Source organism: Nasonia vitripennis, chromosome 2 (genome assembly GCF_009193385.2).
Source record: "Nasonia vitripennis strain AsymCx chromosome 2, Nvit_psr_1.1, whole genome shotgun sequence".
Lineage (NCBI taxonomy): Eukaryota > Metazoa > Arthropoda > Insecta > Hymenoptera > Pteromalidae > Nasonia > Nasonia vitripennis.
The window spans coordinates 12717954-12736802 of NC_045758.1; the positions used below are offsets into that span (position 1 = coordinate 12717954).

An 18849-nucleotide genomic window follows, 5' to 3' on the forward strand; every position below is an offset into this window, starting at 1 on the left:
AATTTCGCTTATTGTGATTGAACAATAGCGGACTTCCAAATTGGGCCACGGCCTTTTCTCTCCTGCGCTATGACGATTCTTACATATCTATATATTTATATGTGTTTGCAGGGATTCATCAAGCCTACATTAATCCGCGGCGGGAGCGAGAGAACAGGAAGCAGTTAACGTCGATAGTTTGGGCAAGCGCACACAAGTCTCGCGCGGAGGTGCCGCCACACGCAAAGCGACTCTACTCTACCTCTCCAGGAGATCGAGGTATATATCCTAATACACCCTATGCCGCACCAGCGTCTGTACCAACTCCTCAAAGCCGCGCATATACACAGAGCGAGCAGCCTTAGGGGAATGATGATTCGGCGAGGTCGGCGGCTGCCGGCGTGATTAATTTGAATCAGTGAATGGCTCGGAGGGTTTACCGAAGGCACGCGCTCTCTCTCTCTCTCTCTCTCTCTCTCTCTCTCTCTCTCGCTACTGCTCCGCGCGTATACGTATAAGTGTATGTACGTAAGGAGGGATGGAGCGACGAGACCGCAACGAAAAGCCGCCCGCATATCCACCCTTGGATGCGCGCGCGAGGGACCAAAGTGTCGTCGTTGTTGGGGCGCGCGCTCTCTCGCGTCTGTGTACTTCGGGGGAGAGGAAAAATGTAGAGGAGCGAATTCGCCTTTAAATTGCTTTATAGTGTTATAACTATTCAGTCGATAATAGCTTCGCTGCCGGGATGTGGGGAGAAGCGGTGAGCTCAATTTGAGAGCCGTGCGCGCTGTGTGTGTCCCCTTCTTTCTCTTCTTCAGCTGCCGGGGATTTTATACACTCTGCTGCCGCACTGAGATTTATAAAATGCTCATTTTGATGTTACATACACGGAATTAAACGTGCTCTTTTTCTTAAAAAAAAAGAAGAAGAAATTCTTCGGCTTGACGATCGAGCGCTAGAGGGTCCGAAGGCTACCGCGCAATGGAGCAGAACGCGAGAGCCGATATTAAATTTTTGCTCCTCGGATATTTTCATACATTATACCAACGCGCGGACCGGTCGTCGTCGTCGAGAACAGAAGCGTCTTTTTTTCACGAAAGGTTTCACCCGTGGAGAGTCTTTATTGCGCCCGTCCTAATGACCCCTGGCTCGTAAAACTGAAAAAATTTTGTTTTCAAAACCGACGAGTCCGAAGAATGCGTTCATCTGTAATACGATATCGCCCCGCTCTCGCTCTCCGGCGTGTCAAGCTCGATCTCCCTAATTCTTTTCGCGTCCCTGCTGTGGTATGTCTTTTCGAGGAATTGTCGCGCGCACGATGAGAAGCGAGTTCGGAATTTTTTACGTAAAAATTGTCGTTCCCTCTCGTTATGATATTCGAATTTTTATACGCGAACTTCCAAAGTCGATATGTTTCGTCGAAACCTAATTACTCGCCAACTTTCAATCCGCGCTCTTTTTTTTCTCTTATTGCGAGCGCAAACTCGATATCGAACTCCGGGGCTCGTTTACCGATTACCGCGCAAAAAGTCACTCTTCGCTCGTTTGCCACCACTGCCGCTCTTCACCCTTGTGCGACTCGGGGGGTGTGCAGGTATATACATGCATAACGTAGCAGTTTGTCGGGGAAAACTCGTTAAATAATTTTCGCTTCGCGGACTGCAGGCAAAGCGTCGAAATCAAAGCGAAAATCTGGCCGCGTGTGTTTAACGCGATGTGACGAGGCTCGGCGCGTCGGCGTATCGGTTTTTCGCTTCGCTTGATTGCGAATTCAGGACAGTATCGAGTGAAATTGCGGGAATATTTTACGATCGCGGTGTTTGAACGCGGAAATTGCCGTTTAATGCTTGAAAAGTTACAGTTATTCGACGTTACGAGTACGCGATTTTCAAAAAGTTTCATTGAAAGATCGCCCTCCATTGTCTCATCTCCGGCTCGTCTGTATACGCACGCGCGGAGAGCAACTTCCAATTACTCGCGTTTAGTTGCGTTTTTCCACTCGAACGGACTCTCTATATGGGATATTACGAGCGTGCGCGCGCTCACGCACTTTTCGAGACTATACAGCAGAGCGGCGACGGCGGCTCACTCGCTCGCTCGCTTGGCTTTTTAGTCACCCGAAGCCACTTGTGCACTACTCATTTCTCGGCGCGTATGCGTATACGTTGCAACGAGAGCCTTTATAAGCACCTGACTCCGCACGTGCGCCGCCTGTACGTTTTGCTCGTAGAAATTAGTGCAAATTGCGTTAGTGTGCGGCGATTGGTTCTTATTTTTTCACTTCCTGTATAACTGTACGAGTATCTCTGGGTTATTATTTTTTTGGTGCAATAAAAGTGATGAAAAATCAGGGGAGCAATATCCGGTTTCGAGAGAGGAGCTTTTTTTTCCACGTAGCTTATCGCGCCGAGAGAGGATATAATACATCTCACGGCATCCGTTGCGACAGATGTTGGGGCGAATCAGTGTAAAATCAATGTCTCGCTTACATATGTCACAGTAGCGCCCGGCCAGAAGGCCACCCCCGACACTTCTTAGTTCCTCGCACAGGCCGAGATCGACGTCGGAAGGTCAATAAACACGCGGCGGGCGACGGGAATGAGTTGGAGCTTTCGCGATAAATGTTCTCTCTCTCTCTCTCTCTCTCTCTCTCTCTCTCTCTCTCTCTCTCAGCTGGGCAAGGGCTCCCCGTGTACAGGGGCGAGCGAGAAGGCTCATCGCGCGAGCGACGCCTACGCTCTCTCTCTCTCTCTCTCTCTCTCTCTCTCTCTCCTCTGCAGTATAATGTCGCGCGAGGAGAGCGATAAATAACGCCGCCCGGCGCACCACCGTAATAATATAATATAGCGAAATATATTGTTCTGACCTGAAACATGAAAGTCACGCTATACACAGCCTTCTTCTTCGTCGCCGCTTTATTTTTCGCAACATCGACGAGCGCGCGCTCTGATTTTTCTCGGACCTCGCCGCATACTTTTTAACTTTTTCGAATTTCAAAACGAGTAATCCTTGTAAATTAAATTCATTCGCTTGATTAGCAGCGGCGCGGTAAATTCAAATATCGTCGTATAAAGCGTCTAATACATGCAGTCGAATGCGAATGTTCTTATAAATGTAAAGCAAGTCACCGTGCGGTGCTCGCTCGGTGGCTTGCGCGCATATAGTCGGAGAATCTCGTCGATCTCCGGTCATTTTTTCCCTTTCGGGGCGATACAGCCAGCTCGCATGTCTCAACGAGGCGGTCTCCGTGGTCACATCAGTCTCCGAGCATGCGAGCTCGAACTAAATCCTCGTAATATACGCACGCGCGGGCGCGCGGGAGGCACTAACAGTTACCACTATCGCCCTCCGCGAGAGGCATTATACAGACATACCTGTATATCCCTCCCCTCCCCCCTTCGAGCCGCCACGACGACGATGATTGCTGATATGACATGCGACCGTCTTGGATATAGGCTGCACGACACGTTCGGTGCTGTACACTCTAGAAGCCTCGGGGGTTAACTCCTTGGGGCGAGCTGCGGACGTGTTGCGCGGACACTCGCTCGATCCCGCGAGTGACTTCGATTTTTCCGCTTTATTTCTGTTGGATGATTCTTCTCTTTCATACCTCTAATCCGAAATCACCGCTCTCTGTACACCTGACGAAGCGCTCGAGCGCTGATTCACCGAAATGATTCACAGAAAGCTGGCAGAGAGCGACTAATTTCAAAGGCATTATACTCGTCGAAAGAAAGGAGAAACGACTGCAGTCGCGTATAGCGAGCTCCTCAAGGTTCCCCGTAAACCGTAACACCCGCGCTCGCGCGCGCAATCAGCTCGCGACCAGGCAATTTCACCCCCGTCTAGGAAGCGAGAGAAAAAAACTCTTCCGCCGACTCCGCACCGGCAGAAAGAGAGAAGAGATAAACGTCATCGATAATGGAAGCTCCACACGTATAGCCCTAAACGCTCCGAGGATTTCATGTTTCCGCGAAGTCGTCTATACTCGCACGTAAAAAGTCAGCTCGCTCGCGGGAGCTCTCGGGAAAAAAAGCGACGCGTAAACCCTCTTCTGCAATCTTTGCGCGCCTGCAGGTAATGCCTCAAGTGGTATCGATCAGCGTTATAGTTTCGCTCTCTCGCGCGAGAAAGGAAAAAGCCGAACTGGCACTTAGAGACTGCGGCTCGTCCGTCGATTTTTCTCTCCCTGTGTGTGTATCGAGTATTGCGCGCAGTTGCTGAGAGAGAGGACTAATCGATCCGAGGCGCGCGTGATCGCGCGAGCTTTTATGCGATCTCCGCGGCTAAAGCATCAAAGCTCTCGGGTTTAAAGTGCCGCCGTGAAAGGGGGAGAGCTTTTAATGACAGTTTTCCTTGCCGCGCGTGGAGATGCGAGATAAGGGCTTTATTTTTTAAAACTTTATATTCCGCGCTATAATTCTCTAGTTTGCGCTCGTTGTTTGCATGTTGGAGAAACGAGGCGACGTATATCGATTAGAGAGCAAACGTTGGCTTCTGATGAATTGGAAGAATTAATCTCAATAGCTCGTTCTGTATACCATACCGATTTCTATCACGACTAATAACGATTCGCGCGTGAATTTATGATTCCAGGATATGCGTCGTGGCGACTGCGTATGACCAGTAACAACAGCCCCACCAGCGACGAATCGTCCACTCGAAGCCCGTCACCGCAGAAAGATGTCAAGGTAAGTGAATAATTGCAACTAAACGCTGTGTATACCCCCCGACATCTACATACGTACATACCTCGACACGATCTCGCTCTCAAGCGTATACAGTACACAGCTCCGCATGCATATCGAAGCTACAGCCGCCTTAAAAGCCTGAGCGACGTGTACATGTATATTTATATTCGTATACACACGTGTATTCCGCCGTATGGAAACGTTCCGTGTGCATGTAAGAGCCGAACGCGCTTTTTTCCTTGGCGATCGATATGGGATCGCGTAGTGGTGGGGGTGAAACCGAGGGATTGGCCTTTTGGCTTTTTCTCTCTCTCTCTCGCTCTGGTTGAGGGTCGTCGCGAGTGGTTTTTATAGCGGCCAAAGGACAGAGGGAGATCCTCTAACTGCCTCAGCGAGTGAGACCCCTCCACTCGAGAGTCCGAGTATCCCTAATATACGTCATCCGTTAACGGCCCCTTCATGCCTCCTTGTGCCTGGCCGACGTCTCCTTGCCCCGTGACTCGGTGAGCGCGTGTGTGTGTATGACTACTCAGCGCCGCTCCTTTCTTCGAATCGCTTTCTTTGACCTTTCTTGTGCGTGCGCGTATACCGGGTCGACGGCTGAAGAGGGACGTTGCCGATTTGACTTTTCTGTCCCGCCTGATATTTTTCGAAATTTTTTTTAAAAGGGGAGATGCGATCTTGTAATATACACCAACAGATGCTGCAATAATGAGCTCTGGGAGTGATTGTTTGGACACTTTTCAAAACAGTTCAATGAGACAGATCGAAAGTGATGGATAACGTGTACGTAGTATACACCGCGCAGCTGAGTCCGGTATCGCGATCGCCTCTGTACATTCCCACAAACATACGCGCACTCATAAAGCCCTACTCGAGACGATTGCAAAACGAGGGTACATATACAGAGTTATCAATGTACGCACATCGGGCTGGCGGTATTCATTCGAGCGCGAACGTTGCGGAATTCGCAGAAGAATAAGCGAGCGAGAGCCGAGTCGATAAAGTCGTCGCGGGCTTTAATCGTATAAAGCCCGGGCAAACCGTGTGAACATCCTCGAAAACAAATAGTCAATTTCTCGAGAGCCGCGAGGGATGTAATGACAAAGAGAAGGCGGACTGTATGCTACCCCCTTATGTTTATTCAAATGTAGTCGCACGTGTAATTTCGTGGGCTTCCACGCGCGGGCATATACGAGAATATCGATGTGCTGGCCGATTTCGTGCAGAGAATTACAACCCGCTGGTGTGGCCTTTGTTTGCTTTCGAGTAATCACTTATTCTTCTTCTTCTTCGTCTTCCGCCTCTTCACTAATTCCAGGTGACACGATTTGATATACTTTGCGACTGTAATTTTCATAATGTATCTGTTTGTTTAAAAATTTGGTTTGCTCGAGTAATATTACTACACGCATTTCGTGTACACGCAATGAATATTTCAGCGTGTGTTTTATATTCTCAACAGCAAAACGAATTGTTTATGCATCTTCAAACTCGAATGTCGCGCGTGACGACGATGCTGAAAAAATGACGAAGCTCGCATTTACTACATATCCGCAAAATTCAAAAATTCCCCACACACACACACACTTCGCATGAGCAAAGAGCGAAAACTCGACACGCTGCGCACAGGAGACGACTAAAGCCGCGCGAAGAAATTGAATTTGTACACTAGCGCGGAAATACGTATGCAGCGCTCGGTGTTACGAATCCCGCTGACTCGTTGACCCTCTCGACTTGTCGTCTGCGAAAACACCTACGCCGTGCGCGAGTTGTTTTTTCAACTTTTTTTCACCTGCAACGGACCGCATTACACGCGCCCGGCTATAATTACCTCTCGCGCGTATTTTCTAGTAATTGCATTTCGCCTGGACTTTAATTCGAGCGAGAAGTCGAGTCGTGATTTAGTAATTAATGCCGCGCGTTTGATCGCTGAATATTGGTATTATTGAGGGAGCAGGCGGGGGCGACTTTTGCTGTGGATGAATGTAAAAATTTAATTGGCACCTTTGCGGAATCGCCAAGGGGCTGAATTATTCACGGGAATAAGTACAGAGTTTTTTTTTCAAAGTACATACACAATTGCGTTTTTGTTAATTATGCACGCGCGCGCAGTGGGCTGATAAGAAACCAAACGCCGAAGCAATAAACCCGTCCAACCCTCGGAGAAGCGACACTCGAGGACCTTCTTTTTTTCCTCAAAACCAACAAGAAGTAAATCATCCGAGAGAGAGAGAGAGAGAGAGAGAGAGAGAGAGAGAGAGAGAGAGAGAAACAGAGGAGTCTCTCACGTAGCGAGAGACGTCAAACTCTCTAGATATATTGTACGGCGGGCAGATGGAAGTGAGCGAACGCGCGGCTCGAAATTGCTGCGCGTATAGCTATGAGCAGTCCTCTCGCAGCTCGAAGGAGAAGAATGGGAGGAAAAAATAAGAGAGAAAGAGCGCGCGGGTGTCGGTTTACAGAACACCTACTGAAAACCGATCCGCGACGAATTACGCGTTTGACTCAGCCCACGGCCGCTCATTAGGTTCTCTCTCTCTCTCTCTCTCTCTCTCTCTCTCTCTCTCTCTCTCGACTTTTTCTTGCTTTTAATTAATAAATTCATTCGCTGTGCAGTCTGTGTATAGCTTAAACGCTTTCTAAGTGATACGCCGCGCGCGAATCGGGAATAAAAAGTTTTATTTTTAAATCGCCTTACAGCGCAGCCGCGCGAGTTTGTTTATCACTCTGCGAGTGTGTATGTGTGTGTGTGTGTAACAATCGGCGCACGAGCGACAGCCGGTCAGAAATGGCCGAGCGAACATTTACGATCGACTCTCGGGATGAAAATAAACACGCGCTGCTGTTGCTGCCGCTCTCTCTCTCTCACTCTCTCTCTCTCTCTCTCTCTCTCTCTCTCTCTCTCTCTCTCTCTCTCTCTCTCTCTCTCTCTCTAGCGATATTTTGGTGCGAGATGCAGCGCACCTTGTGATTCGCGCTGGTGTTTACTCTCGTTAGAGTAACGAGTAATACGCTCGCGCACTGGGCTCTCGCATATACCGCGCAGCTAAAAGCTTGAGAGCTTGGCTGTTGCACTCTAATTAAGAACGAGAGAGAGGCGCAGTCGCCGCGCGGTAAGCCGATAAATTGAACGCTGTTTGAACTTTATTATGTATGCAGCTCGAGAGAGTTCGTGTTTTTCGATTTGCCTGATTTGCCGCGCCGAGTTCGCCCTGTTGCCAGTTTCTTGCGGATCCGAAGCTGCTTGAGGTTTGTAACGTTGCAGGACTCAGGGGTTATGTATACTCGGACTCGGTAGGGATTTTTAGCTGACGTCGCTGGTAAACGGAAATGAAGATTTGTGTTGTCGCCAAACAATACTATTCGTGAAAATCTCTCTAGACTCTGGCTATTGACGATAGGTGGCGCATATGCGATTTTCTATGTCCCTCATCGCTATTTGCGAGCCTAGTGCATATATAAACGTTTGTCACCCAAGCTAAAACTGTCTTGCTAGGTCTGCTTGGGCTATCCATGCTGTAACTGCTTGAGTTTAGTTGTCGACTATTGCATCCATTATATTAATTTGTTCTTTGCTGGTAAATTTTGCTGAAATTTTTAATTTACTCAGACAACTTTTTCTATGTATGATAAATTCAATTTAATTCGTCGGTATAATGCATTAGCTTTCTTCAAAGCATAAATTTATACGAAGAACCAAGGGTTTTCAAAAAAAAAATTCTGGAATAGCCATAAATAAACAATATCGAAAATAGAGCACCTTCGAAATTCCGAAGCCCGAAGCCATCAAACCGCAAAAAGTCATTGCAAAGCCAAGTCACACGAGTCTCCTCACTCTTTCCCATCAAGATCAAGCAAAAGGTGAATCGTCGGAGCTCTCTCTTTCTCTCTCTCTCTCTCTCTCCCGTTCAGTCTCGTGGAGTCGGGACAGGGCGGGGCTGCGCTCGAAAGGGTGCGCGCTACCTACTAGTACTTCGTCGCCGCCGCAATTCTACCACTATAAGGCGAGCTTGCTCGCGACTCTCAACATACATACATCACGCGCGGCTGCGCAGGTGCGAGACGAGGACGAAAATAAGTGAGCCGAGTCTCGCCGTCCATTCAAGCATCGTTGCCGCGAGTGTGTGTACGCGATACAGTAGCCCGAGTGAAGCAGAGAGAGCTTGCACGTGAGACGGCTTTTCGGAATATTTTTCAAAAGCTCACCGAGATAATTTTCGAAGTGAAAGCTTGGAGGAATCATTCAGCGCGGGGGAGATGGCATTGAAGCTGCGGCCGCGCTGTAATCTCGACGGAGCTTGAGGACCGGACGTAGGACTGCAGACCGTAGAAGCGCGAGAGGAGAGAAGAGAAGAGAGGAGAGGCGGACTGAGAGCTGAGATAGAATGACAGGGGCCTGATCATTGGTGGACACACAGAGGAGCCAGAGAGAGAGAGAGAGAAGAGAGAGAGAGCGGGGTAGCGTGTGTACCGGCTGCTGCTGCCCCTGGTGGGGAATCGCCGCCGCCGCCGCGCGCGGAGGAAGAGGAAGGAGCGGAGAGCGCGAGCATCGAATACAGGTCGGCACGGCCAGGTGGGGAGGAAGAAAGCGAGCGCAAGCGCGCGACTTCGTTGACGTCGTCGCAGCCGACGACGCGACCGTCGCCGCACCGCCACCGCGAAGAGTGGGAGAAAAGAGCGAGAGGTACGAGCGCACCTCTATACACACACACAGCTGAGAGAGAGAAGCAGAGTAGGGGTATCGCGAGCCTTGTGGGGAGGAAGCAGCAAGCGAGCGAGCAAGTGAGAGAGAGAGAAAGAAGAAGAGCTATAACGCGCGGGAGGAGGAGGTGGAGGAGGAGGAGGCTGAACTGAAGGAGGTGCGGAGAACACAGACGAGACTCTTCTCGCGGACGCGCTCAAGCTCTCTCTCTCTCTCTCTTTCTCCTTCTCTCTCTCTCTCTCTCTCTCTCTCGCCGTCGTCGTCGTCCTCGCTGTCGCCGCGGCCTCCGCCCGCATCAGTGCTCTGGACATCTGGAGAACCCGGGGACTCTCGCGCATCCGACAGTTCTTGGAGACGGACGACACGACGAACTTTCTCGGTGGCTGTCGCGGTGACGGAGCTTGCGGAGGAGAGCTCGATTGTGTGACATACTGTTCTGTGGAGAGATTCAGTGCAGGCGGTGTATTCAAGGATCGCTCGCGAGGCGGATGGATCGGAGGACACAAATTCATGTTGTTAGTGCTTTATTATTTTTGAGTTCGACAGACGAAAAAGCAGCGTCGCACCAGCGATGAGATCCAAGCCGGTCGCCAGGAAACTTGCACAGGGTAAATACTCACGCTTTTTTTTAGTTATTATCAGTCACTTCCCAGACGATACGAGTCTATTTTTTTTCTGTGAAGATATCTCCTCGTCACACCCGAAAGGTTGGTTGACAAAGTTGAGACTTGACTTCATTGTTACGACGGATAAGGTAGCTCGCGGGAATTCGAGCCGTCGAGAGCGTATCAAAAAATTTGAGAAGTATTTAGAAATCCGCAACAATGTTGCCCGCTTTCAATACAGCTCGGGCTTATCGTGCAACCTATACTGCTGCTGCAGTATTGAGTGTCGGGGATTGTTTTTGTTTGCCTCGAGCGTGAGTCCGCGTTTTGACAGCGTTCGGTGGAGTGTTTCGATTTTTTTTTCATCTCAACAAAACTATACATTTATTTCCAAATGGAAAAATTTAGTTGTGTTCAAATTAAAAAACACCGAGCGTTGAAGTCTCTCCAAAGCAGCGCATCTCTGTCTCCATTTTGAATCCGACTGCATACAAAAAGCCGTAGCGAGTGACAATTGGAGCCCCTCGCGATACACCCACATACAGACAGAAGTCACATATAGAGCGTCGGGCACTTGACAATGCCGCATCGCGATTTGCGAGTAGGCGGAGCAGACGCGCGCATCGGCTTTCGGTAGCAGCGCTTCTTTCGCTACGTTGTTTAATAGCTGCTCGTCCTCCTCGTCAGTCACTGGCTTTCTGATATTTAGTCACGCCCCCACCACTCACTTCAATCCGGAGCAAACGAGTCGGCGCCACGGGCGATCTTGTCATCGCTGGCGGTTGGCATGTGCAATATAACTCGTAGCGAGTTCATTTTGTTTTTCGTGGAACTTTTACTGCGTCAAACTTTTATTCACGTGTTAATTTTTTTCTCCCTCAATTTTCCAATCCCCCCGAAGGGCCCAATACGACCAACAGACAATGTCGAAAAATCCCAGCGTTCAGCCTCTCTCTATAACCTCTTTCTCTCATCTGACAAAACCAACTTTTGTCTCCGTTCCCCAAAACGGACAAAAAGCAGCGCCGGGGTATGCTCGCACAAAATCCGTGTATTAATTAGCGTCTCCCCAGCAGCCTCCATACAACATTGCCCCACTCCCTCGAGCTGCGCGCGTGATGAAAAGCGATCGAGCGTCTCGACGACACGAGTGCTCAACGGATTTCGTAATCTGCAAGACAAAATCCGTTAAGGCTTGACTCTCTCTCTCTCTCTCTCTCTCTCTCTCTCTCTCTCTCTCTCTCTCTCTCTCTCTCTCTCTCTCTCTCTCTCTCTCTCTCTCTCTCTCTCTCTCTCTCTCTCTCCTCCTCCTCCTCCTCTCGTTGAGTCTCGCGGCTGCGGGAAACAATGGCTCGCGGTCTAAACCCTCTACACTGGCGCGCAGAGTGGAGGAGAGGGAGAGTCTCAGCGAAGACGAGAGGAAAGGAGAGGACAATTAGGCACTTAGCCTCCGCGCGTGTGTATGCGCGAAATACACAGTGGCTGGCATTAACTCGACCGCGACCTGATAAAAAAAGGCTATGCTTCCATTGTCGTCTCCGAGTCTGGAGGAGCGAACCCAGCCGCATTAGAGGTCAGATCCGAAATTAAAAGCTTGCGAGAGAGAGAGAGAGAGAGAGAGAGCCTTTTCTGGCGCGAGTGACAATGTTTTTCGTATCCGTTATGCGCGCGAACAATGAGCCGAAATTTCAACGACTCCGGTATTCCGAGGAGTAATTGAAGTTTACAGGTACAATCACTCCCGAGGAGTGATGGACGGTTGACGCGGAGCATCCGACAGACAAATTGGACGAGAGATAGAGGAGAACTTGGGATTTGACGAGCGATGAATCTCCCCGATGAATGAGAGAGCCGAATCAAAGACAGCGAAGCGAGATCCGATACACCTCGCTCTCCCCAATCTGAATAGCCGGAGCACTTCCGCGCTCTCTCGCCGAAAAAAGAGCCGGAGAGACAGCGGCGTCAGACATACCCGTACACACACACACACACACACACACACACACACACACACACACACACAGCGAGAGGCTGAGTCCTAAAGACCGCAGTATTCGCACGGAAAACGAGCGTGAAACAATCGGGCCGCGCGGCCGCCTTGAAAGATGCATCATCCCATTGAAGCTCTCGTACTTGTACTTACGCGAGCTCGCGTCTAGTTCTCGCTACCGGAAGTCGTATATCCGCGAGGGGAGACAAAGACGCGTTCGTACGTACGTCTCGGGGGAGGTTCTGTTTCATCTGCGCTCTTTTGTCTCGGCATCCTGGCCGCCGCGGAGAGACAGACTGTGTTATACGCGTGTGCGTAGGTGAATTTATTGTGAGCCGTCGGCCCTTTCAAAAGATCGGATGATCCTGGAGGTAGGTCAGTCCATTCTGATGCTCGCAGCGAGTAGTCGATTTCAATTACGGAGTGAGCTCTTCTTCCAAACCCAAAGGGATACGATTATCGGGGACTTTTTCATATCGCACGAGTTTAATAAACTTTTGCATGCGTATACGCGCGGCGGAGAAATTAATTACACCGGCGGTCATTTTTTATGATATTGTTAGAGAGCCGCAGATACGTATCTGGAAGAATAAAATCAGCCGGAGTTAACGAAGTGCAAGATATCGCCTCCGGCGAGCGCGCGGCAAAGAATCATAACTGGCTGGCAGTAAAAATCTCGAGCAGCGCGATGGTTTACGACTGCATTGCGTGATAGTAATGGCGCGCGGGCGTGCGGGGAGGATAAGAGCCGAACGAGAAGCGCGGACACACAACGCGCGTACGTATACATAGCTATCGGTGTGTGTAGGAGCCGAAGACCGAAATTAATCTTCACCTCGTAAAATCGCGATGGATTAAATAGCCGTATTTTTCATACTCGAAATACGTCGCGATAGTCAGTCATCGAAATACACATACGTCGGAAAATAATTTCCAATAAATAAACGCGAAAACTTGTGTATACGTTCACTCCCACCCGACGACAGAAACAAAAGCGAAGGGGGAGAGAGAGAGAGAGAGAGAGAGAGAGAGAGAGAGAGAGAGAGAGAGAGAGTGAGAGAGAGAGAGTGAGCAGTGCTCGCGCCGATGGTAATTAAAATTTTAATTGAATCTCGCTCAGCCGGCTTCGCATCTGCGAACTCGTAATCGAGCCTGTCGATAAATCGCGAAACATTCAGCTGCCTCTCGCGACACAAAAGCTCTCGGAGACACAGAGAAAAACGGCTCTCTCTCGATTCCTCCAGTAAGTCGCTCGTGCTTTGGGAATAATAAAAGACGCGTTTCGCCGGACGACGTGATCGATTCACCGCGCGCCAGTGAATAGCGGCGCGGCTATGCAAATCCGATAATAAAAACCGAACAATCGCGATGCTGTGCGCAGAGCTTGCACTGCGCGAGCTTTCTTTATTCCCTCGTGAAAAAGCTCCGCGCAAGTCTTCCTTTCTCCCTTGGCGCGTTTTGTGATGCACATATTCTATGCCCTCCCTCGCGGTTCCGGCGAAGCGTTTGTCATTTGTTGAGAATGCTGTCGGCTGAAAAATAAAGCTCCGCGCCGCAAGCTCGTCGATCAATTAATATCTTTCTCTCTCGCTCGCGTCGCTGTTGTTTCGCACTTTGTGTTTGCCTCGGCATTTTGGTGCGCCGGCGATATCGTGCATTTTTTAGCATCTCGACTTTGTAATTTGTCAAGCGGCGGGGCCAACCCTGCCCCCACAACGTACGCAGACTTCCACTCGAATATTCTCTAATTAGGCTGATGTGACTGTATTATTATTATATCGGGCGAGGATGCTGGGGTTGGGCGAGTTGTGTGTCGAATCCATTCGTTTGGAATTAATGCACCAGCTTTTTCCGTATTTTTTTTTATCAGCGGAACGTTGAACTCCATCGGAAATTACTTTTTCCTAGAAATCTCGGTAGTTTGTTTACTTGTCCGATAAATAAACTCAATCTGCGCGTAATTTTACAGACACATACACACACGCGAAATTAAGTTATGCCCGACTTATCTATGAAAAATTAATTCTAGCAGCGCCAGTGTGTAAGCTCTCGCACGAAATTGCAAATCACCAAAGCCTGAATTTAAAGTCACCGGCGCGGCGACGGCGGCCCCCACGAAGCTCGCGCGCCGCGTAAAATAATCGCTTTTTGATTATCATTTTTTCCTCGAGCGCAGGACTAGCTCGCGGTGCTCGATCAGCGGACAAACACGCGAGATTTGTTGCCGCTTCATGCAACTACAGCGGTGTACATATATACATACAGGTATACCACAATATATGCCGCCGGTGTGTATAGTGTAGCGGTGGCAGCAGCAGCAGCAGCTGATAAGGTGAGCGCGTTCGCTCATTCCATTGTTGCTGGCTATACTGCGCTGCCGCTCGCAATTACACAATTAATCATCCAATTAGGCCTTCGTTTTACCTGTGCACCGCTGCTCGTGTTTGGTAAATATACGCAGAAGTCGCTCGTACGCTCGCCTGCGGAATCGTCGTAAAATCGAGCTGCCGTTGTTTCGCTGCGCGATTGTGTACGGAATATCATCCGACTTCCTTTTTCTCGAGAAAGAGAGCTGATCGTAAAAATGCAGCACGCGAGAGTCGATGTTGTGGAATAGAGTAACGAGAGAGGCTGAGTGTGTGAGCCCCTGCAGGTGAGCTTCGCGGTGTATGCACGAGTAGGTCGGTGTTGCAGGAGTCCTGGGACTTCTTTTGTCTGCACCGTTTTTGCTAAAAATTCGTCAATTTTATTAAATAATACGAGATTGAAGCAGTGGAGCTCGGCTTAAAAATGACCAAATCTCAGAACAGCGTTTCCGAGTACAAACAATAGCGCGCGTACAGAAAGGAGAAGCGCGATAATGAGCGAAGGATCCGTGACGGATAAGCAAACGTGTTCAGCATTTCACGACGGCCATTAGTATTTTCGACTGTTCTCTCTTTATGCATCTTCGTTTCTCATCTTCTCTTCTAAAGAGCCTCCCGCGCGTAAAGAAGATAAGTTACTGCGAACCGAACGTTGTATCTAATTCGCTCGTGTGCACCGTGGCGAATTTCGTCTATCTTCGTTCATTATATTTCCGAAATTCGTTACACGTTAATACAGACATTGTTTTAAAAAAATATCTGCAAGACAGTTTTCACGACTGATTCCGCATTCTAACAGCACAAAATATTGTTTATTCTCTTGTCTTGGCTGATCTTTTCGCTCCGCGTAAATTGCCGCGAGCCGTGCGTTGAAATTCGACGCCAAAGTAAACAAACTTTCCTATGGCAGCTCGTAAAAATTTGGAGAAAGTGAAACGTGAAAACACGGCGTTTTGTTTCGGAAAAGAATGGAGCCATTGTCAGGCGGCGCGTCGCACATGCTGAACGTTAACGCGCGCCGAGACGCGTCAGCTTCTGGGAAGAGCATGAGAAGGGTCAGCTTTACGAGCCTCGCTCACTTTTTCCCTCGCGTAAAATCCTTCGCCGATTGAAAATTAAAAACGCACGCGACGTCGCGAGAAATTTCGCGTACACAGCTGGTAATATGCGAAAAAAAATGTAGGCTGCGGGACTGCGGCTAAAAGCATTCGACGCGTCGTTAGGATAATTTCTGTGTAATGAGGCAGTGGTATAGCGCTGCATACACACATGCGCGCGCGCAGCTCTCGGAATTAGGTGAGGGTCTTTTATATTTTTCCTCCCTCTCGGCGCCGCGCTGCATTATCCACGGAAAAATCGAGCACGTTATACTATAATATAATATAAGCCTCGCGCGGCAGCGACGACGACGAGTTGGGTCTCTCTCTCTCTCTCTCTCTCTCCTGGTCGCAAAGACGTCAAGCGAAGTGGCCCTACTCGATGTTGGAATGACACGAGCGGTTATCTCAGCGACCACGCGATATTGTCATCAGCAGTACAGCGCGGCTATATAGAAAGGACGCAGTGCTGCGATAAAATCTCGCGCGCCGCCTTCTTATACGCCGCCGCCGAGGTGGAGAGAAAACGCGAGGGTGCTATACGTATATACGAGTGCCAAGTATGGCCTTTCCCTGCCACCTGCGAGCTCGCCTGTCTGGAAAGTGACTCGCGCGAGCGCATAGCGCCGAGTAGAGCATTTTGCTCGATAGGAGACACGTACTCGTGTGTGTGCAGCATTACCTAGCTTACTCCGTTATCTCGCACGAGAATTAGCTCTACAGATTTTCCTTTTTTTCCTTCGCTCGAGCCAGCCCCCCCACCACCGCTGCGCTAGTGCACTGCTCACTGCAGAGGAGAAATAACGCGACTGCATAGCTAAATCTCGGAGCTTATTTTTCTCTCCTTTTCTCTCTCTTTCTGTGTACGCGAGCGAGAAAGAAGGAGAGCCGGTATTAGTCGTTACGAGGAAAATTAATCCTCTACTTAATAAATGCTTCGAGTGGACATTTGCACGTTAAGTAGTGATCTTACATTTATTTCGCGATAAGATTGCCTAATGAATAACTCTCTCGAGTGTATAATACAGCTGGGAGGGCGGTGTATAGTTTCGCCACGCATGCAATTCGACCTTTTGCGTTTGCTCGATTTTTTATTACCTCCTCCTCCTGCCCGACGTCGCCGCTAATATGCACCGCAGTCCGAGGCTACGAATTCTACGCGCGCTCGGTATATAGATATCGAGGGAGAGAGAGAGAGAGAGAGAGAGAGAGAGAGAGAGAGAGAGAGAGAGAGAGAGAGAGAGAGAGAGAGAGAGAGAGTTTTGACTAGCCGCTCGGCGTTGTTTTGCCTCGCTGGCGCCGTCGACAGACAGAGGCGCAACTTTCGAGCTACTGTGTTGCGCATTTTCAACCTGGAGAATTATTATCCCAAGCTTTTAACGCGCGCGGCAAATGTCGGAGATAAGCGAATAATGCCGCGGATTCTGCTTAGCCTACTTGCTGTGTTGTGTTATTGTGCCGAAGAAAGTTTCGGGCATTGTTACTGGGAAGCCGGAGAAGCACGACACTTTTCGACGAGCATCGCGTTACTGAGAATACATCGGCGTGAAACGATTTTACGAGTATTTCGAGAGCGGAGCCGTTTAAGTTTTAATTAAAAAAGAGAGTAAAAAGGGTGGAGCGTCTCGTACGAGAATAAGGAGAGTATCGATACACAGTGGCAGCTGTGTGCTCGGTACGACGGCTGGTGTAATATGACAGAGCAAAGCTCGCGTTTGTTGTCGTCTCCGGACACGTACGCTCGAGCGCTGCGTCTATTTTATGCGTGCCCGGGTATAGAGAGAGGCTAATGATCTGTGCTCCGAGTGTGCGTGAGCGAATCGGTGGGCAAAGAGGAACTCGATTTTTTTATAGATTTAGATTTGAAACAGTAAGCTAACGTTATTTCATTGACGATTGATCATAAAAATAAAAATATTAAGCAGAAATTAAAAAGCCAATCGAAGCCTCCGAAACGTCGGTTCAATAAGGTTTCTACAATAACTCGTGGTGATGGATAAATTTTCCCTTTTACTATTGTGAACAAACTATTTGATGAGACGAAGAATACGACTAAATAGTCCTAAGCAGTTACAGCATGAGTAGTCTAAAGAGCATACCCAGCAAGACAGTTTTGGCATAGGTGGCAGACCTCTATATTTAGACTCGGCGCGCAGATTTTGATGAGGGAAACGGAAAAGTGCAGATGCGCCACCTATTAAAAGAGACCTGAAGCTAAGCCGACTCAGAATTGTTTCGTACTTTACGGTTAATCGAATTTAAAAAGCTGGTACATTAAAAAGAAAATCTTTGAACACTAATACCTCGAGAAGCCTGCCGTAGATAATGGACAAGTTTTTCTAGTTTCACACGTCTTTGTGGCAAAAAGCGTCAGCGGTCATAAAGATAGACGCTATCGTGTCGTCAATAAACGTCAGTCGGCTGTCCTGATTCACGTATACACTGACGCTCTCTCGACTCTCGGGGAAAAAAATCATTATTTTCTCTCTCGTCGTCCCGCGCTGTATAGTGATTCGCCGCGGATGCGTGCGTTACTTACGAGCTCGGGATCGAATTCATTTCGCGCTTGCGCAACTGACAGAGCTTTAAAATTAGCCGAGCTGCAGCCGTGTGATTAATTCTGTCGCGGCGCCGAGTAATCGATGTGCTCGATACGGCTCTCCGTCGGATTAATTCTTCTAATACAATTTCGTCGTTATAACAATGTAGGTCGATGCGGAGAGCTTATCGACGCTTTCGAAGCTAATAGAAAGACGAGACAATGCCTCTACAACCTTGCAGATTCGTCACGTCGCTATTACAGTCTCGCGAAGCGCTTATCACGGAGTGGCTTGAAGCTCGCTTTGTACGTTATTGAGCGAAGAGGAAAAAATTTTTGAAAAAAAAGAAGAGACCGTCGTCAGCTCTCACGCGAATCTCACGAGTTTCGCCTACCTTTTTCATCCTACTTCCACGCGGCAGTGTTTTCAGCCGACGCACAATAGCTCGCTGTCCGCAGGCCTCGCAGCTTATCTTTCGGCGAGATATATTCGCCGAGAGTGAAATATTCTCTCTCTCTCTCTCTCTCTCTCTCTCATTCAAGGGGGGGTCGGTCGATAGAAGAGTTGCTCTCGCGCGGGCGCATGTGTGTATCTTGTGGGAACTCGGCGCGCGCGCGCGCGCCAAAAGAGTGTACGCGCATACGTGTAGTGGGAGTCCGCATTTGTTCTTCGGGGCTATGGGAACCTGGCGAGACAAAAAGCAGCGGCGAGCATTTACCAAGAGAGCCTCGTCGCTCTGCTATGCGCGCGCGTTCCTGTCGCGAATCGAGTTTAGGACTGTGTCAAATGACACGCGGAGAGCAGAGTCCCTCTTTCTCCTCTCCTCTCCGCTCTCTCTCTCTCTCTCTCTCTCTCTCTCTCTCTCTCTCTCTCTCT

General features: G+C 49.2%; 1 protein-coding gene across 3 annotated transcripts in view; it reads left to right on the forward strand.

The window, feature by feature from the left end:
- LOC100122721 (histone-lysine N-methyltransferase PRDM16) overlaps positions 1 to 18849 on the forward strand; it is an 80329-nt gene that overhangs the window by 10941 nt on the left and 50539 nt on the right. For 2 of the 3 annotated variants that reach the window (XM_031923235.1, XM_031923234.1), the window contains 2 exons: positions 112 to 258; positions 4576 to 4670. Coding sequence is in view for 1 of the 3 variants with exons in the window: in XM_008214351.4 (XP_008212573.1) it covers positions 9947 to 9983 (37 nt within the window). In the remaining 2 variants the exon portion in view is untranslated. Of the gene's footprint in view, positions 1 to 111; positions 259 to 4575; positions 4671 to 8744; positions 9984 to 18849 lie in introns of those variants that run through there. The other variant, XM_008214351.4, reaches the window with a different exon arrangement.